Below are 22177 nucleotides of genomic sequence, written 5' to 3' on the forward strand. Positions count from 1 at the left end.
TAAATTTTTAAGTATTTTCTAGAATGTTCATGCAGGTACCTCTGGAAACAAGTTGATCTAAGTGAAAACATGAACTTGTTTACAGATGAATGTTATAAACTCATCATTATTGGGTTGAATTGTGGGTTACATTAGTGGATGTACAGGAGTAATACTTTAACCTTTACAACTGACAAAGCTCAGGAGATAGGCCTTTAGGCCAAAAGTCAAGCTGAACAGGAGTGCAGTGTGTTCTGGGAAATCTTAAAGACAAAGCAGGATTTCGAGTATTTTGCTCAGTTACTTCACTGTGTGATAATTATTTAGTAAGGCTTTCTGTGTTTTGATAAACTGTAAAATGTCATAGCGTTCTCTGTTAACAGACATGAAAACTGTAATGCCATGTGTTTCATGTGTGTGATAAGACTTTTAGCAGACTTTTTTCAAAAACAGTTCTCTCAGTCCAGTTACTCATTTTTCTGACACACATTTATAAGGTTTAGTTGTTGCTTTTCTGACACTTTTACTAAGGGATCAGTCTTGTTACTGTTTGGTAAAAATAGAACAAAAATGGACATTTGCAAAGAGTCTCTCTAATGAAACGGACACTGAAATGTAGCATTTTGTCTGTTGCTGCTACAGACATTTTCTGCGGGTTCTTTATTTCTCATTTCATTTTTTGACTATGGATATATAATTTCCAGCTGAAGAAGAGGGGCCACTTGAGAGTTATCATCTAGAACTGAATGAAGACTGCACAAACCCACCCAGGTTGCATAATTCTGTGTATTGCTTATATTTGTTCCCATTGACTTTTATGCAAATAAATATAATATATGGGTGAAAACTTAAGTCAATGTCGCCGTTTGACTGTTACTAGCAAACTGAAAAGCCAGATGGTCAATTCTTTATCTAGTTGCAGTCTCTTATAGGCATGAAAGGACGCACTTGTGTAGCCCCCTATTGTTGATACACTGGGTTAACATAAACGTTTGGAAGTAATGGCATCTCCAGTGTCATAGAGGTCCCTACAGTTGAATATGCATGATATAGTATGGACAGTGAGACAGGTAAGACATTACTGAAACAGCTGCAAAGTTGGTTTTAACATTTCTGAGTGGCTGTGACCCTTGATAAAATTTTAAATTTATTACTTTTTGATATTGTAGTTGCAGTTGACGATTACCTAAATCAGGATTTAGTACACACAAGTCTATTAAAAGTGATACTGGAAATTAAGTTTGGTGTACATATACTAGCCAAAATAAGTTTCCTTTAATTTAGTTTCCTCAACACCACAGAACTCTACAGCTCCAAGAAGAGGACTGCCCCATGAATCACAATTCCCACTCCACTGATGTTCCTGTGACCCCACACCTAGCCTCACTTCAACCTAAGTCAATGCTGAAAAAATACTCTTTATAGTGTACAGAAAGCTGAGACGTGATTTTTTTTCCTTTTGAGCTCATGACAAAACATTAAACAAAACCACAACAAAGTAAATTATAATTCACTGCAATAATTAATTTACAAATTGTATCTTCCTCCTGCAAGAGATATGAAGATACACAGTAATAGACTGGAAGAGTATCAATGTGAAATTTAATGATATTAGACAGGTCAGTCAGTGTTGGAAAAGGACACTGTAGAAAATTGTGTTTAAACAAAGGTAAGCAGCAAAATATGGTATGAAAACAAGCAATAGAAAAAATAAGAGCAATGAAGGAGGAGGACAGGAAAAGCAATAGAGAAGATAGGAGAGAAGGAAGAGCAAAAACAAAATATGTTAAAAATGAAGGAGCCATAAACAGTTACATAAATAAATAAATTAAAAATATATAAAAAACAGATTAAGGACATTTAGATGTAATGTATGATTTATTTTACTTATTGTAGTTATTAATAGTTTGTGATACTAAACTATCATTCTTATTTTGTTCTTATTTTATTAAAGCATTTGCTCAGATAGATCAGACGCAGCTGGCATGTCTTTTTTGTTTCCAAACTATCTGGCCAGATGCTTCCTACCTTTATCTTTAATCAAAAAGGTACAAACTCCTTGTAAATAGTTATAAATCTTTTGTGATTATTATCATTACTTCACAAGGTCTGAAATATTTTCTTATTCTTGGGGTCAAGCTCCTTTAAGGGTTGTTCTGACTAGGCACTGTGCAGCATGGCTAATTGCTCCTACAATTGACCTGCATCCACTTGCCTCAAGATCGGTTTGTGCTACTCCACACTGGTACTTCCCTGTTGGAGCTCTAGAGTACTGGCAGACAATGCATGCGTACCGGTGTGTGCCAGCACTCCCAGAGAGCCCATGATGCAAGGGATCAGCATTATATACCAAGGGGAGCAGTGCCTGTCAGTACTTGATCTGTGGTGCATTATAAAGAGCACAGCATGCTTAATACAGCAGTGAAGATGTGACGTACAATGAATCTATGCAGAACAACAAAGCATTTTCACAGTATTATCACCACAGTCAGCTGATTTAACCCTGAAATGAAAATACTCTGTGGTTGTTTAATTAAACGCATGAGGGCTGTACATCCTGCTAGAGTAGTAACATCACACATGCGCGAAGCAGATCGAGCAGTGACTAAAATGTAAGGAAGAGTGCACTTACAGTACACATGCTTGAAAGATCTGCGCATGGCTAATATAGCTTTGTGATACCACATTGGCTTTGCAAAGCATCATGGTGTGCTGGGAAAAAAATGTTTGTCATACAGCAAATTTACAGGATAATATTCTGAGAACAAGGTCACTGGTGAACACAGCATACTTGCTGCTTAAAACACTAAAAGTCACTTTGTCAGATGAATCTTGATTTTTGCTGTGACAAGCCAATAGGGAGTTCAAAATTTTGAATAAACTGCTTGAATCCAAGGAGATATCCTGCCTCATGTCAATGGTGCTGAGTGGTGATGACAATGTAATCGGGTGGGGAATGTTTTCTTGGCACGCATTAGGTCAATTAATACCAACAGAGTGCAACCTCATACCTAACATACAACAGCATAGAGAAAAATGAAATATTTAGGATATTCAGTTGTAACATTACATAGGGAATCACAGTGGTATAGAGCCTGGTGTACTGTAATTTTTTTCAAAAGCAAAACATCAATATGTTACCTCTGGGCCATCTGATTTGAAGGTCTCATATACTCGACTCATTATGCCAACAATGTCATTGTGTATGCTCTTCAACCGTTGCTGGACTCTTTCTTGGTGCGTCAACTGATCCTCCTCAAATTCCAAGTCCTTATAGATGCGTTTCCCATCTATGCACACCAAGAGTAGTTCGCTGATCTGACAAGCATTGCGAGAAATCATAGCATTTGCAGCCTTGTATTCATCTACAATTGTCTGGACCTGAGGATCATAAACAGAAGAAGAAAAAGCTGTAGGTGTGAGCATTGCTCAAAAAAAAACTTATTCAATAAAACCTAAGTTAACAATTCTAAGTTTTTTACATTTATAATCTTTGCTTGTCCATAATAATGTTAATATATAATCTTCCTTTAAGAGATATTGTGTATTGAAATACATTTAGAATGTTGTCGTCTTTTACTGAGGAGACTTTGGCATTTACATTTTGCTAAACATAATGTTCTTAAATTACAGCAGCACTTGGAGAGCAAGCTATTCCCATGCAGCAGAAGAGATGCTCTCAGTGTGTTTTGTTACATAGCATTTGCCAAGGAGTGGTTCACTTTGTCAAGCTTGAAATCCAACACATCAGACACTGAGCAGAAGTGAAGTGAATGTTCGGAGTATGCTAAGCAATTTTTATCTGTTCATGGTGCTATGTTTTCATGCTAATTTTTTAACTTAATACATTTATACTCCTAAAATGTTATCATTTCAGTGGAGGGACATGCCCTCTGTGCAATATATTTGTCAAATAAATTTCAATATAAGGCTGTAAAGGGGAACAACGCAAAGATATCCAGCTATCTTTCTTTCTTTTTTATTAACTGTGGTGTGTATTTATTATTTGTTTATTCAGCTCATAAAGAAAAAAAACTAAGTTTTCATCTTGGTACAAATAAAGTAAGTCAGTAAGTAAGTTAATTGGTTGATCTATCTATCTATCTATCTATCTATCTATCTATCTATCTATCTATCTATCTATCTATCTATCTATCTATCTATCTATCTATCTATCTATCTATCTATCTATCTATCTATCTATCTATCTATCTATCTATCTATCTATCTATCTATCTCTTTTTATTGGACCTACCATTATCATTAGAGCATTGTCAGGCAGTTTCTGGTACATGTGTGAAAATATGCCTAGACTGATCAATAATCAATCACATATCCACACTCACTCACACCCAATCAATATAAAGATGTTAGTCAACCTAATGCACATGTTTAAAATTTGGGAAGAAACTAGAGTACCCTAAAAAAAATTCACTTGGACACAAAAAAGATGTGTTCCCCAATCAGTAACCTGGCCATGAATTAAAAACAGAATCCCTGGACCTGGGAGGCCACAGCACATACCATAGTGTCATATACCTCCTTGAAAAACAACAATTCTAGAGCAAAATACAAGTGTTATTTAAACAAGTGTGTACCTGCTACAAAATTGCAACACAAATATAAAAAAATAGAAAGAAAATGCTTATCAGAATGGTTTCTATTCCATACACCCCTGATGGCTTCATTGGCAACATGTTCAGTTAAATTCGGCAAGCCATTGACTAGTAAAAGTCACTATTTTAAAAATAAAAGTGAAGATATAAGAGGCAATCCCTTCGCTCTATTGGCATGCTGACAAAAGATGTCATATACAGAATAAACTAAAAGCCTCTTTCTGTTCATGAGCAAAGCTTACCTTCCCAGCATGAAACCTGCAGTCAGTGATGAATAAATTTGATACACCTTTAGTTGACCAAAGTAATTTGGACAATCCAGGCTGGATCTTTTTGTCGAGGAAGCGGATGCGTTCACGGAACAATCCTATCTCTTCAGGAGATAAAGCCTCAATGATCCTAAAGCACATTAAATAAGAACAGAGTTAGAACAATTGTCAAATAAAACACACCTAGAAATGATCTAGGACAGAACATCCTTCTCAGGGAACACATCTTTTCTTACTCATATCAAGCCATTTTGGACCTGCCCAATAACTTCATCTGGACATTTCCAAGTTCTGGCAGCCAACCAGAGTGTCTGGATAATACTCAAATATGGGGAAAATGTGCAAACCCCATACAGACGGTCACCAGCCCAGACCTGAATTTGTGTCCTTGAAGCTGTGAGGCAGCAATTACATTAAGCCACTATGACAGTCTTTCTAGCAATTTCTAAGTTTTAGGACAGACCAGAGAGTTAACAAATTATAATCTCCAAAACCACACATTTTAGGAATGACGAACACATTTCTATTTACAATATGAGGATTCAATTAAAAAATAATAGATTGGTGACATTACAGAAGTGATAACTATACTAGAAGGTGCTTTTACAAGATATTTCCAACATTTTCTAATTTACTTAGTTCATGACCAAAATTTTTATCAGTCACTGAAACAAATAAAGATATGAAAAGAAAAAGAAACACACTAAAAATACACTTTTCAAAAATTCGATTTTTTTGATTAAAATTCTTATTTTAATTCTTTTCTGTTTCATGATGCATATTTAATTTTACTTCCTCATTTTTGTTTCATTTTTTCCAAATGCTCTGATGCAACTACACTGCCTGGCCAAAAAAAAAGTCGCCACCAAAAAAAAAGGTCATACACTCTAATATTTCGTTGGACCGCCTTTAGCTTTGATTATGGCACGCATTCGCTGTGGCATTGTTTCGATAAGCTTCTGCAATGTCACAAGATTTAGTTCCATCCAGTGTTGCATTAATTTTTTACCAAGATCTTGCATGATGGGTGCATCACTTCATCTGCCTCTCTTCTTACCCTGATGCGCCCATCACTCTGGAACAGGGTAAATCTGGACTAATCAGACCACATGACCTTCTTCCATTGCTCCAGAGTCCAATCTTTATGCTCCCTAGCAAATTGAAGTCTTTTTTTCCCGTTTTGCCTCACTGTTAAGTGGGTTTCTTATGGCTACACAGCTGTTCAGTCCCAATCCCTTGAGTTCCCTTCACATTGTGCGTGTGGAAATGCTCTTACTTTCACTATTAAACATAGACCTAAGTTCTACTGTTGTTTTTCTTCGATTTGATTTCACCAAACGTTTAAGTGATCGCCGATCACGATCATTCAGGATTTTTTTCCGGCCACATTTCTTCCTCGAAGACGATGGCTCCCCGCTATCCTTCCAGTTTTTAATAATGCGTTGGACAGTTCTTAACCCAATTTTAGTAGTTTCTGCAATCTCCTTAGATGTTTTCTCTGCTTGATGCATGCCAATGATTTGACCCTTCTCAAACAGACTAACATCTTTTCCACGACCACGAGATGTGTCTTTCGACATGGTTGTTTAAGAAATGAGAAGCAACTCGTTGCACCAGTTGGGGTTAAATAACTTGTTGCCAGCTGAAAGATAATTGCCCATGCAGTAATTAACCAATAGGAGGCTCATACCTATTTACTTAGTTAAATCCAGGTGGCGACTTTTTTTTTGGCCAGGCAGTGTATTAAAGTGCAGTGATTTGTGCCTCCTCAAAACTTCAGAAGATGGAGTCTGAATCCTCATCTAGTCATTCTCTGAGTGGAGTTTTCATATTCTCCCTGTATCTGGGGTTTTTTCTCTCAGATCACAAAGCCTTACAGATTAATTCAATTGGTGACTTTAAAATAAAATGGTTCCATATAAGTGAAAGCCTGAATATCCCTGGGAATGGACTTCTTTCTGCCTTGTACCTGATGCAGTCAAGACAGAATTCAGTCTGATATAATCCTGTATATAATTAGATGGTAATGAGATAAATATTAAATACCATAGGGGCTTTATCACAATAAACTATTTTCTTCAAACACATCTTTTTTATAAAACTATAAAGATAGTAAGGACAAGATTTGAGCCTTTATATTCAGATACCATTCTCTTAATTGATTCCTCTCTTCCACCCATACAGATCCTGATTCTTGCTGTCATCTCATACCGTCAATCTGCTTTTGGAGCATCTTTACACATGCAAGACTACATGTGTTTACTTTCTTTTAAATTTATTGTATATTGAATAGTAACATGATTCTTATGTACACATCCAGACTACCCAGTTTAGATCTGCCAATTTATTGAACACGTGGTATGAGAAAAGCAGCAGCAACACCAAAGTTCCCAGAGAAAACCCCATACCAACACAGGAAGAATAAATTAATTCCAAAGGGACAGTGTTCCTAGCCAGTTTTTGAACCTAGGATTCAGAAGCTGTGAGGCAGTGACAACAACCAATGCATAACAGCACTGCCAAATTGTAGAGGTGGTGCTGTGCAGTATGGTGGGCACTGAATGAGAGATAGAGCTTGGCTAACGTTAACAGGAAGAACTCCACTTTGTATTGCTTACAGTCAGGGGAATTCTCCTTTAACTTACAGTTCAGAGAAGCTGCTTCTGTGGGACCTTGTTATCCAGACGTTGCCGGTTCACAGCAGAAAAATGTATGACCTGGGATGATTCCACGACAACAGCCCAAATAAATAGCAAAAAAACTTTAAATATATTCTCCATTTTTAACTTGTTTTTGGAGGTCCCCAACGGTTTGAAATTTATTGTAAAAAAATGATTTATTTAGATTTTCTCCTGTTACCTGTTTATGTAACACAATTTGTGTATCACGTGACCACAGTCATTGTGCTTCTGACGTTATTGGAGTAATGGTATAAATATGGCTGCGGTCCCACTTAAGATTGTCCCTCGGTTTCATAAAAAAAAATACTCTTTAATGATCGATAGCTTTGGTTCAATTAGGTCAAGCATAAGGTTTGTTTTGGTAATGCATACCTTTTTTGTTCAGTTGTGCTCTATTCCTTGACATTTTGATTTTGCCCCATACCTGGCACTTACTATGATTTTTGTCTCTTGCTTACATCTCCTGGTCTTCTAGTTATTCACAATAATCCCTGGAGACTCTGTTTCAAAACAATATCAGATTTCATCCTGTTCCTAGCACTATACTCTTGTTTGCCTTCTAAAGACCCTTATGATGGCATATTTTATTTTAAGTACTATAAAATATAGTATATAAGGTGTCACACACATGAGGAGTTATTGTCATGGGAAATAAAGGGGGAAGATTAATAAGGTGACACCAGCACTGACCTCTACAGAGTGGAAGTACTCCCACAGGAAGAATCGTGATGTCACTTCCTGAGAATTGTCACTAGCTCTGCCTCCTGCCCTTTTTAAAAAGAATACTGATCAGAAATCCCAGAAGCTGCCTGTTCAGCTTCACAGTACTATACAGCAGGTGGCAATAATACACCTTCAAGTTGGACTCAATCTGCCACTACATCAAAGTATCAAAAGCTGTCAAGGAGGTCAAATCTCAAATCGCGAGCTAAAACCTTTGAGCTGAAAAACCATACCCAGCAATTGTGCTGCTTTCTTTTGTTTCTTTTTTTTAATTTTCTTGGGACATTAAAAGGGGCATCCCTCAGGACCCCAAGTCTTTATGATCTCTCTTTGTCATTATTTTAACAAAAGAAGCTTTGCATAAGATCAAAGCAAACTTGACAGTGACCTTGCCTTATGCTAAAGCTTTTCTATCTATCTGATTTCTAAATCAATGAGAACAAATAACCTGAAATGATCGAAGAACCTCCACTCAAAACATATGGAAGCTTTGTAAGAGAATGGTTTTATCATACATTCAGGTCATGTCAGAACTTTACTGCTCAGAAAACAGGCTTCTATCAGAGACTGAACTTTAGGTCTTAGGGGTACATTTTACTGTCTTATTTTTAATTGTTTTGTCTAATACATGTTGTATGATTTTATTTCATATTTATTTAATCTGAAATGGTTACATATTTAATTATTTACATTACATTTACTTTTTTGGCTGATGCCTTTATCCAAGGTGACTTACACGATTTGAGATACAATTGATTACATTTCTTTTGGTTTTACCAGTTACGAGCACAGGCAGGTCAAGTGACTTGCTCAGGGTCACATGCTGTCAATAGCAGGAAATAATATGAAGTCCAACGCCTGAACCACTATGCCACACTGCCTTTACTTTCAATTATCATTGGTTTGCATAGTAATTGCACATCAGAGTGACACCCTTCTGTCTCACAGATCTAGTGTCATGACTTCAAATTCATGCCACTCTGTTTTTATGTGGAGTTTGCATATTGACTCCATGACTCTGTGGATTTTCCTCAACATACTTGTTACCAGTTAAGGGTCCTACCCTTCTCTGTTTCATATCCTCAGATGGAGAACTTGGTCACAATCCCAAGGCCTCCAAGAGAAGTGAAGTTTGCACTGCGGTCCTTGGGAACATTATTTCATGCCACTGAACACTGTAATACCATGTATTGATGGTATGACAACAAAGCCACTTCACTTGACTTCACTTGCCATTTCCTTTTAGCAAAGCTGACTAAGCATGCTCTTCTGACTCAGAGGTCCTGGTTTCATAGCCAACAGGATGTAATATAAAGAGGGACAGGACATTGAGTAAGTCCTTGCCAGTGACATTTACAGGCTTATCTGAGAATGCTCACAGAATGGTCAGTTGTGGTGAGAGACCAGCAAGGTTGAGAGACACATCCTGTCACACTGTAACATAATATCCTTCCAGTTGTAACAGAAGTCAAGAGGCTTCCTGTTCAACTGACTTAAGGGAAATTCCCTTTAGCAAAGTTAGAGAAGTATTTTCTTCCAGCTAAGATGGTTCATTGTGAGAGGACTTGACATGGAGAAGGCTGAGACCCTAAGCAAATGGTTGCTGGTGACAGTACTTCAGTTTTTCTCATACTTCCTCAGAGACAAGCAGGTTAAGTAAATTGTAAGCTCTAAGTTGATCCCAGTCAGTGAGTATGGATGTGTGACCTCATGTGCCCTGAAACCAACTGCCACCTTGTACTGACCTCAAAGGAGAAAGCAATCCTGGACTTCTAAGAATGCTTCCAGCCCTTTTTGACACTGAACTAGATTATGTGGGCTGAAGAATGTAAGTACTGTATGTCCGTTTAATTTGAGTCTGCTGTCTCATTCTACCTTGCATGGTATTGTCACTGCACACCTCTGCAGTAGTGGAACTAAACAAAAATACTTTCATTGTACTATAAGGAACGGTGAACTGAATGAAAGGCAATCTTCATGAAGGGGTATATAAAGTTGATGCCTGTATTCTGAAATGGCAAAATAAATAGAAATGATAACACTGTTCTTATAATACACTATTTCTCCAAGACATTGGGATATTTACATTTGAAAACACATTCATCTCTGTATATACTTGAAACCCTGCAAACACAGACATCCTTTCTTTCCAGAAAGCTGTGTTTTTCTCAGAAGTGTTAATGTCTTGTTGGGTTTAATTTGCATTGGCAATAATAAATGCGTTGGAGATTTTTTAGTGCAGAAAGACACAGGTCTTTGAGGTCAGGTAGTTATACTCACTAATTATGGTGCCAGAGTGAAGTAGCAATTGCATGCAAGTAAGAATTTTACTGCACTCTGTACATGGAATAAGCCAATAAGTGAATTCCAGGATTTTATTTTTTTCCAGGTGTAAAGCACTTAACATCCTCCTGACAAAAATCCCTGTCTAAAAGATTGTGTTGACTGAAAATAAATTTGACTGAAACTCCAATGCCCTGAATGATGGGGCACAACATACTGTATATCTATCTTAAGTTGGAGGTTAAAGGAGGACTGCATGTATAATTCAGCCAGCTTAGCTGAAAGAAGCTTGTATGTTAAATTGTTTATGAGAGGTGGGGTGCTGAAAGCCCGCAGGCAGATTTACTAACACATTAAATAAGTTCCCCTTTGGGGAATGCTTAAGTTCTTAAATAGTAGCTGTTAAATCCGCATAATGGATTTCAGTCCAGGAAGCCCTGCTTACAAAGCTTTAAGCTCCAGAAACCTTTCTGCATAAGTAAATCTAACACCCCCAGCAACAACACCACGTCTAAAAGTAACTTGTCTGCCATAGGGTAGCCACTTTAAAAAGTGATGCCAGAAAAAGGTTATGGTACTCCCAAGATGACCGTGGAATGTGTACTTTAAATTTCACATGTAACCTGACAAGGCAGCATTTAATGTGAAAAGCAATAAAAATAATGCAAATTATAGAAGGTAGTGATGTCTTTGTCTCCCTTACCGGTTATAATCTCGAACCACAAGCAGCACACTCTCCCGAAGGGTCCTTAGGTCATCTCTGCGATGGTAAATTGGCATCACAAAGTGTGGGACTTCAAAGTAAAGACGCTGCCAGTAGTGAATCTCATTAAACATTTTAAGGAGATCTCTGAAAAGAGACAAGCAGAAGGAAAACTTGAAAACAGACAGAAAACAAAAAAAGAAAAACAATAAGTGTTTCATTAAATGTGCAAAACGCCAAAAATAATTATTTAAAAATAGTTATTAATACACCAGCCCTGAATGGTACAATATCAACATAACTAGAGCTACTACACCAAGGCATCGGTCTATCTCATGATCATTCTTATTCTTACTGGTGAACAAACAATTGAGGTTCTTGAGCTCCTACACTTGGGGTAGCTGCTCAGCCTTTACTTGTGAGCAGTAGGCCACTCTAATCCAGAGGTACCAATTCTAATCCTCCAGTATGCACCTGAGGTCATAGTTTGAGTAAGACTAGAGGACAGCATTGTGTGTCAAAAGCACAGCTGCAAATCTTAGGTGCTTACATGTTCAATAAATTGGCAGATTCACCCAAGCTTCAGCTGTGTGTCTTGGTATTCCTAAACACAACTTGGTGGACCTGCATACCCACATTCTGGTGGAAGTGCACACTCACAATAGGCCACGTTGCTTAAACAGGAGTGGTGTCATTGGACGAAGCTTTAGATTATCCACTTCGTCTACAATCCCCATCACCAAATACTGTGCCAATGGCTGGCTGGTGACCAAATGAATGGGATTATAAAAACTAGTAGCCTATTCTGTTTAGTAAGGTAGGGATTTGGTAAGAGACTCAGATGTATAGTATCTATTATATTTAATTCACCGCATACCTGAAGAGCATAGTAAATGAGGATTGAGTGTAGTTTATTTTGATATTTTATATTCTATTTTACTTTATATGTTTATATTTTATATTTTGTTCTTTGTGTTACTTGTGCCTTTGTCTATCTGTACAGTTGTAACATAAGTAATTTCCTTTGAGATTTATAAAGTATTATGATTCTGAAATGAGGTTCCAATATGACTGTTATTTTTCAGCCAGGGTTTATTCACTGGCTTATGTGTATTCTCTGTGTTATTGTTTTGGTTATTTTTGAATTCTTTCTCATGTTTGTACATCACTTTTGTTGTGTTTATTTATATATCACTAGCCGTCCCCCGTGGCTTTGCCCACGTAGTAGTGAAATAGGACAGTGAAGAGGGCCCCGCCCAGCTCCCCACTCCTGATGTCACACTTCCCCCTCCCCTCAGCCCGCAGCCTCTCTCTTGGATTAGCGCAAATATATCGCTCCTGCAAGCGAACTATGATTCTTAGCATGGTGAGAGAAATCGCAAAATCGACTGGAATGTTCAAGCAAATTAGAAAAAAACCCCAATCTAAATCCATTAAGTAGTTCTCTTGTGAAAAGCAGACATACAGTCATATGAAAAAGTATGGGAAACCCTCTCAGCCTGCATAATAATTTACTCTAATTTCAACAAAAAAGATAACAGTGGTATGTCTTTCATTTCCTAGGAACATCTGAGTACTGGGGTGTTTTCCAAACAAAGATTTTTAGTGAAGCAGTATTTAGTTGTATGAAATTAAAACAAATGTGAAAAACTGGCTGTGCAACAATGTGGGTCCCCTTGTAATTTTGCTGATTTGAATGCATTTCACTGCTCAATACTGATTACTTGCAACAACAAATTGGTTGGATTATCTCATTAAGCCTTGAACTTCATAGACAGGTGTGTACAATCATGAGAAAAGGTATTTAAGGTGGTCAATTGCAAGTTGTGCTTCCCTTTGACTCTCCTCTGAAGAGTGACATCATGGGATCCTCAAAGCAACTCTCAAAAGATCTGAAAACAAAGATTATTCAGTTTCATGGTTTAGGGGAAGCTACAAAAAGCTATCTCAGAGGTTTAAACTGTCAGTTTCAACTGTAAGGAATGTAATCTAGAAATGGAAGGCCACAGGCACAGTTGCTGTTAAACCCAGGTCTGGCAGGCCAAGAAAAATACAGGAGCGGCATATGCACAGGATTGTGAGAATGGTTACAGACAACCCACAGATCACCTCCAAAGACCTGCAAGAACATCTTGCTGCAGATGGTGTATCTGTACATCGTTCTACAATTCAGTGCAATTTGCACAAAGAACATCTGTATGGCAGCGTGATGAGAAAGAAGCCCTTTCTGCACTCACGCCACAAACAGAGTCACTTGTTATATGCAAATGCTCATTTAAACAAGCCAGATTCATTTTGGAACAAAGTGCTTTGGACTGATGATACAAAAATTGAGTTATTTGGTCATAACAAAAAGCGCTTTGAATGGCGGAAGAAGAACACTGCATTCCAAGAAAAGCACCTGCTACCTACTGTCAAATTTGGTGGAGGTTCCATCATGCTGTGGGGCTGTGTGGCTAGTTCAGGTACTGGAGCCCTTGTTGAAGTCGAGGGTCAGATGAATTCAACCCAATATTAACAAATTCTTCAGGATAATGTTCAAGCATCAGTCACAAAGTTGAAGTTATGCAGGGGTTGGATATTCTAACAAGACAATGACCCAAAACACAGTTCGAAATCTACAAAGGCATTCATGCACAGGGAGAAGTACAATGTTCTGGAATGGCTGTCACAGTCCCCTGACTTGAATATCATCAAAAATCTATGGGATGATTTGAAGTAGGCTGTCCATGCTCGGCAGCCATCAAATTGAACTGAACTGGAGAGATTTTGTATGGAAGAATGGTCAAAAATACCTCCATCCAGAATCCAGACACTCGTCAAAGGCTATAGGAGGCGTCTAGAGGCTGTTATATTTGCAAAAGGAGGCTCAACTAAGTATTGATATAATATCTCTGTTGGGGTGCCCAAATTTATGCACCTCTCTAATTTTGTTATGATGCATATTGCAAATTTTCTGTTAATCCAATAAACTTAATGTCACTGCTGAAATACTACTGTTTCCATAAGGCATGTCATATATTAAAAGGAAGTTGCTACTTTGAAAGCTCAGCCAATGATAAACAAAAATCCAAAGAATTAAGAGGGGTTCCCAAACTTTTTCATATGACTGTACATACAGACAAACAGACATTGGATTTTATATATATAGAGATGTATTATTTGAATTCTATATCTTTAAATGTGTAGTAATTTGTTGTGTCTTGTTGATTGAACCCCTTCTCGATGGGCTGCCTTGACATTACTGCTGCTGGGTTTTCCTCTGCATTCATACTGAGGTGAGAAGGACGAATTCAACAGCAGTTTATTGATTGTCTAATGTTTGGAGAGTGCTGTTCCTTGTAGGCATTGATTTTGTGGCTTCTTGGATTTTTGCTTCTGTTCCTGGATTTTGATTATGGATTAAGATTTGTTGCTGTGGGTTGCCTTACTGTTTTGTTGTATTGTTGACATTTTTCTGTTCTTCTTTTGTTTATATGTTACATAAATAAATTCTTCTTTTATAAAGATTCTTTCTGGACTTCTTTCTCAAGGCAGAGTTTTTTTATGGTTTTCTTTTTCCTTGTGAGGCATTTTGATATACTGTATTTTGGAACATTTGAACTTTAAAACATTTTAGAACATTTCTGAAGCCCAGGGAGGCTTTAGTTAGGAGGTCAGATTGCCTAATGTGAAACCTATTCTAGGCATGGCCGTCTTAACAGCATTATAGGCCTCTGGGCAAAGCAGTGCACTGGGGCCCCTACCTACACAACCACTCAGCAAGTCACAACATACATAGATTAGCATGGGGCCCCTATGCTCGTGAGACTCCTGAGCAACTGCCCGGCGTACCCATGCATTAAGACGGCCCTGATTCTAGGCAGTCTCATGCAGGCCCTGGCCTGGTTTTATGGGTCTTTTAGAGGCTACATGCCATTTTTCTATTTTGCATGCTTCTGGTAAAGAGGAGCCAGTTTAGGTGGTGAGGGAATGTAGATAATAAGCTCCCCAGTTAGGTGTGCTAAGCACAGCATAATGAGAAAAGATCCAGCAGTTAACTGAGGGACAGGCAAGAGGTTTTACATCTGTCGCCTGGCCAGGGGGTCTGCGAAACTTCTAGGACAGGGGTTCTCAACGTCGGTCCTGGGGACCCCCTGTCGCTGCAGGTTTTTGTTCCAACCAGCTTCTGTTTTTAATTGAACTCCTGGGCTAATTAAGTGAACTGATATTTCCCAAGTTCTGTGTTTAGGGAACAATATATTAATTAGAAAACTAAGTTTGCTAAAAAAAAAAAAAATATTAAAATGTACCAAGCAGTTATATAGGAATAATGTATTTTTTTTTCTTTTTAACAGTTTTTTCATCTTGATTTTCATTCTACTTTTCAAGGTGTTCTAATTGTTTAATTAATCCATTATTTACTAATTAGTGGGTCTGACGCTAAAGTAGTTGCAGCCTTTGATTATTCAGTGTTGTTTACCTGGGTGTCTGCTCAACTCGTTTTTAATTGTCATTAATAAGATACAACGAAGGGGGAAAAACTGCACAGAGAAAGGGCAAAGTATAATGAAATCAACAAAAGAAAGTTAAGCATTTAAATCTATAGCAAAAGCAGAAATATTTATAAATGTCTTATAAATGTAAAAATCATGCTGCTATGCTTTTCTGAATGTCGAATAAAAGAAAAAATAATACCAGCTAATTAAATGAGATCAGTGTTATCAGGTGTTGTCACTGATTAGGAATCTGGTTGGAATAAAAACCTGCAGCCACAGGGGGTCCCCAGGACAGAGTTTGAGAAACACTGTTCTAGGAGGACCTGGGACCTGTTCCTAAGAATAAGATGGTCTGGACTGTCCATCTCAACATGTAGTGACTGCCTAGTGAATGTATATTTTGGCAAACTTTATATAAATGATTGTAAAATGTAACAGTCATGAAAAAAAATTCTTAAACAACATTACCACAATTCACTAAATATTTTGTTCATGAATTTTCTGAATCCACTTACTCAAATGCAGTCTCAGAGAAACCCAAGCCTGTTTTGGAAGTACTGCATGTGAATGATTTAATTATAACAAACACAGTACAATTAATACAGGAGATACTGATGTCATATTTTGGACTCAGATCTACAAGACAGTATGCAGCAATCTAAATGTCCTTATAGAAAGGAGGTATTTTGAGTTTGTAGTGATTTAAAAAAAATAAAGGACTTTTGTATGATTAAAATTAAAATCATCTGTTAGAGGCAGCTGGGACACATGAACAGAATGGGAAAAGAAATAGTTTTGCACTCCATATGTTTAAACTAATGGTAAATACACATTGTAACGGACGGCCGACCAGGTTGGTGGGTTTTGTGTCTTCGCAAAATCCCTGTAAAGTGGATAAACAGGGAGAGAATGGCTATCAGAACAGCATGCTCCCCCAAGCTGCCAGATGTCAAAGTCCTGGAGCTCGAGCACCCATGTGCACACCAGAAGGGTAACCTGGGTATTGTAGCCCTGAAGTACAACCCTGCTGGACACCATGGATGCTGCTCGAAGTAAACGTCTCTATTTGGAGTGGGGTCTGTCTGACCCGGAGGTACTTCCACAGTGAGTGGTCATGGCTCTAGAAGTGCGCTCCAGATAAAAGGAGACACCTCTTTTCACTAAGGGCTTCATTCAGAGCTGGTGGACAAGCCTCAGGAACTGTGGAGTGGAGTGGAAAAGACTGAAGCAAGAGGAAGATACAAGGAAATGAAGATTAATGAAAAAGAAAAAGAAAGAGTTTATGGTGTTTGTGCAGACCTAAGTGCAAGAGAAAGCCTGTGGCATGTATTTGTGGAAAAATAAAGTGTCTGCGGGGTTTGGGGCATAGGTGCACCCCGTGGTGGCCACAACACATTTTAAGAATTTCAGTTGGATTAATTTTTATAGATTGTCTCAGATCAGAAAATGAGTCTGCCATGCTTGAAAACTAATTGGAGATTTTTTTTCTTCAAATTGTTACAGCATAATCCTTGTGGGACATTACCTTATAAGCCTTGGAGTAATGTCTGTCTCCCAGTTTATAAATCATGAATAAAAATCAATGTACAGTACCTATATAGTGACCCTTAACAAACTTTCAATCTTCAGAAAAATAAATAACATATGCTGTATATTATTTACCTGTCAACATAAAATAAATCCAATGAGTTGGGAAATATAAGTTGCTCAAGATGTCATTTACAGCAACTCGCTGTGTCTGATGCAAATCTAACAATCAGTAATTAAATTGTCCTATAGCCTAAGCTACACTTTTTAGTTTTTCAAATTTTAGTTGAAAACTTCCATTTCATTTATCTTACTAATCTAACATTTCAGTAAAACAAAAGTTGCATGATAATTCAGCAGAAAAAAATACCAGAGAAGGAAAGAACAAGTTCTGAGTAAAATTAAATGAAAAATGTACACTTAAACAAAAATATGCATTATTGGGGTTTTAAAAAATTGATACAATTGAGTATTGCAATATTATGTTTTGTGATACTATATTGATTCTCAAAAACATTGTATCAATTTTTAATCATTAGTTTTCCGGCAAAGATTCAAGGCTCTCATGGTTCATTTTGTTTTGTGTTTAAACCTCTGAACGCTATATAGCTGTGTTGTAATTTATCTTCTGCTAATGTAACATAAACTGAGACAGTAAGTAGGATAAGGGTAGACCGCGGTTGTATGTAGGCTTTCAATACATATTGCCACGCTTGGGTCACAGATTTGCACAGAAACACAGGAGGTTGTAGAGACAGGAACTTTATTCAAACATTGCAAACGAACATTTGTCTCTTTTTCAAAAGTTTAAACGTGCTCCATGACAAGACAGAGATGACAGTTCCGTCTCACAATTAAAAGAATGCAAACATATCTTCCTCTTCAAAGGAGAGCGCATCAGGAGCAGAGAATATCAGAGAGAGAGAAAGGCAAACAATCAATCAAAAAACGACAGGTGCTGTTCAGGTTTTTAAGTATGCGAAGTACCGTGCGGGAAGCATATCGCGCGACAGAGCAGCCGCAAGTAAGCCCAGCAAGCAAGGGAGCAATATGAAGGTAGTCTTTCAGCGTTTTTTAGAGAAGCGTCCATATCCTGTAGGGGTGCGATCAGCCCCCCAGCTCACAATATGTGTGCGCAGATCGGGTAGCGACAAACCTAGTTGACTAGTAATGTTACCACCGATGGTTGAATCCAGAGGAGTCAGACAGGCTCCCACAGCACACAGAGTGGAAGTCCGCAAAATTTATAGGAGCAGCAAACATTAAGCAGGTGGAGCCCTCTCAACTCACATTGAAACAAATTCACAGACTGAAGTTAGCACCAACCTCAACTCATGCAACCAAAATAATTCAGTCAATACTCTATTTCATGTGCAAAGATATGCACCCTTTCAGTGAAGTAGAGAACGAAGGCTCAATTATCCAGAGTAGCAAAGTGTTTCCTGTGCATTCCTGGCACCAGCATCTCTGAGGAGAAAATTTTCTCCAATGCAGGAGACATCGTTACCACACAGAGAAGTGTCCTGAAAGCTCAGCATGTTGACCAGCTTATCTTCCTTGACATTAAAAAATAATCATTGACATACATACAAACTGTAATAACATGCAATCCAAGTTAAGGATCCGAGAATGTTCACCATCTGTATATATTTTTTGGCTTACATTTGTTTAATATTTTCTTTAGGAATCCTGCAAGCATGTTTCATTTTCATTGATATAGACAGATGTAATTCCTTTGTTCAAACTGCAGAAATAATACGGTTACAATGTTATTGGGACTATGCAGTTTCTTTTATTAACTATTTCAGATTGAGAAATTAAAAACTGGTAAACACACTACAAAAAAAAACGTGAACCTTTAAAGCAGATTTTAATATATATATATATATACAGTGCATCTGGCGAGTATTCATAGCGCATCACTTTTTCCACATTTTGTTATGTTACAGCCTTATTCCAAAATGAATTAAATTAATTTTTTCCTCAGAATTCTACACACAACACCCCATAATGACAACGTGAAAAAAGTTTACTTGAGGTTTTTGCAAATTTATTAAAAATAAAAAAACTGAGAAATCCCATGTACATAAGTATTCACAGCCTTTGTTCAATACTTTGTCGATGCACCTTTGGCAGCAATTACAGCCTCAAGTCTTTTTGAATATGATGCCACAAGCTTGGCACACCTATCCTTGGCCTATTTTGCCCATTCCTCTTTGCAGCACCTCTCAAGCTCCATCAGGAGCCATTTTAAGATCTCTCCAGAGATGTTCAATCGGATTCAAGTCTGGGCTCTGGCTGGGCCACTCAAGGACATTCACAGAGTTGTCCTGAAGCCACTCCTTTGATATCTTGGCTGTGTGCTTAGGGTCGTTGTCCTGCTGAAAGATGAACCGTCGCCCCAGTCTGAGGTCAAGAGCGCTCTGGAGCAGGTTTTCATCCAGGATGTCTCTGTACATTGCTGCAGTCATCTTTCCCTTTATCCTGACTAGTCTCCCAGTTCCTGCCACAGAAAAACATCCCCACAGCATGATGCTGCCACCACCATGCTTCACTGTAGGGATGGTATTGGCCTGGTGATGAGCGGTGCCTGGTTTCCTCCAAACGTAACGCCTGGCATTCACACCAAAGAGTTCAATCTTTGTCTCATCAGACCAGAGAATTTTCTTTCTCATGGTCTGAGAGTCCTTCAGGTGCCTTTTAGCAAACTCCAGGTGGGCTGCCATGTGCCTTTTACTAAGGAGTGGCTTCCGTCTGGCCACTCTACCATACAGGTCTGATTGGTGGATTGCTGCAGAGATGGTTGTCCTTCTGGAAGGTTCTCCTCTCTCCATAGAGGACCTCTGGAGCTCTGACAGAGTGACCATTGGGTTCTTGGTCACCTCCCTGACTAAGGCCCTTCTCCCCCGATCGCTCAGTTTAGATGGCCGGCCACCTCTAGGAAGAGTCCTGGTGGTTTCGAACTTCTTCCACTTACGGATGATGGAGGCCACTGTGTTCATTGGGACCTTCAAAGCAGCAGAAATTTTTCTGTAACCTTCCCCAGATTTGTGCCTCGAGACAATCCTGTCTTGGAGGTCTATAAACAATTTCTTTGACTTCATGCTTGGTTTGTGCTCTGACATGAACTGTCAATTATGGGACCTTATATAGACAGGTGTGTGCCTTTCCAAATCATGTCCAGTCAACTGAATTTACCACAGGTGGACTTCAATTAAACTGCAGAAACATCTCACGGATGATCAGGGAAAACAGGATCCACCTGAGCTCAATTTTGAGCTTCATGGCAAAGGCTGTGAATACTTATGTACATGTGCTTTCTCAATTTTTTTATTTTTAATAAATTTGCAAAAACCTCAAGTAAACTTTTTTCACGTTGTCATTAATGGGTGTTGTGTGTAGAATTCTGAGGAAAAAAATGAATTTAATCCATTTTGGAATAAGGCTGTAACATAAGAAAATGTGGAAAAAGTGATGCGCTGTGAATACTTTCCGGATGCACTGTGTATATATATATATATATATATATATATATATATATATATATATATATACAGTGATCCCTCGCTATATCGCGCTTCGCCTTTCGCGGCTTCACTCCATCGCGGATTTTATATGTAAGCATATTTAAATATATATCGCGGATTTTTCGCTGCTTCACGGGTTTCTGCGGACAATGGGTCTTTTAATTTCTGGTACATGCTTCCTCAGTTGGTTTGCCCAGTTGATTTCATACAAGGGACGCTATTGGCAGATGGCTGAGAAGCTACCCAGCTTACTTTCTCTCTCTCTCTCTCTCTCTTGCGCTGACGTAGGGGGGTGTGAGCAGGGGGGCTGTGTGCAGCTGCTTCCTGAAGGACATGCTGCACGGAGCTTCGCATACTTAAAAGCTCAAAGGGCACGTATTGATTTTTTTTATCTGTCTCTCTCTATCTCTCTCTATCTCTCTTCCTGCTCCTGACAGAGGGGGTGTGAGCTGCCGCCTTCAACAGCTTTGTACCGGCGGTGCTTCGCATACTTAAAAGCCAAAAAGCCCTATTGATTTTTTTTTTTGACTGCTTGCTTTGCACTCCTTTGAAAAGGAAGATATGTTTGCATTCTTTTAATTGTGAGACAGAACTGTCATCTCTGTCTTGTCATGGAGCACAGTTTAAACTTTTGAAAAAGAGACAAATGTTTGTTTGCAGTGTTTGAATAACGTTCCTGTCTCTCTACAACCTCCTGTGTTTCTGCGCAAATCTGTGACCCAAGCATGACAATATAAAAATAACCATATAAACATATGGTTTCTACTTCGTGGATTTTCCTATTTCGCGGGTGGCTCTGGAACGCAACCCCCGCGATGGAGAAGGGATTACTGTATATATATATATATATAGTGTCTGTATATATATCGTCACACACAGTGCACCTTGATGACATCACTTCCAGATCCGGTCCCACACGATCCTTCCTCTTCCTGTTTCTGACTTATGAATCTGCCATCTTAACTCTCTAATTGAGTTCCATATTGACCTCAATCGTATGAACCATTTTTCAAGTATAAGGGGAAGATTCCCTAACCCCTTATGCCTGTTTTGAGTCTTTTTACAATATATAACAGTCTTTTTATGATTTTTTTCATTTTCTTAATTTGTTTACCTAAAGAATCCTGCAAGCACTTTTATTTTTTACTGATACAGATAAATGTGAATTCCTTTGTTCATATTTCAGTGCTATTAACTCTGAAACTATGCATTTTCTTTTATTAACTAGTTGAGAAATACTGTGGCATAACGTGAACCTTTAAAGCAGGATCTAATGCCGCTGCAGATCCCATTGCTCTGATTGGATAAAAAAGTAAACTTTTTTCACTCGGATTTCATGCATATGGTGGTGTGTTCTATATACTTTGACATTTTTCCTAAAATTAGTTTAA

At 38.2% G+C, this 22177-nt stretch overlaps 1 protein-coding gene across 1 annotated transcript in view; it reads right to left on the minus strand.

Moving 5' to 3' along the window:
- The window catches only part of dnah2 (dynein, axonemal, heavy chain 2), a 518592-nt gene that overhangs the window by 413588 nt on the left and 82827 nt on the right, over positions 1-22177 (minus strand). The window contains 3 exon segments of the mRNA XM_051924101.1: positions 3121-3360; positions 4838-4994; positions 11255-11401. Coding sequence (XP_051780061.1) covers positions 3121-3360; positions 4838-4994; positions 11255-11401 — 544 coding nt within the window.

Source organism: Erpetoichthys calabaricus, chromosome 3 (assembly GCF_900747795.2).
Source record: "Erpetoichthys calabaricus chromosome 3, fErpCal1.3, whole genome shotgun sequence".
In the NCBI taxonomy this organism is placed as follows: domain Eukaryota; kingdom Metazoa; phylum Chordata; class Cladistia; order Polypteriformes; family Polypteridae; genus Erpetoichthys; species Erpetoichthys calabaricus.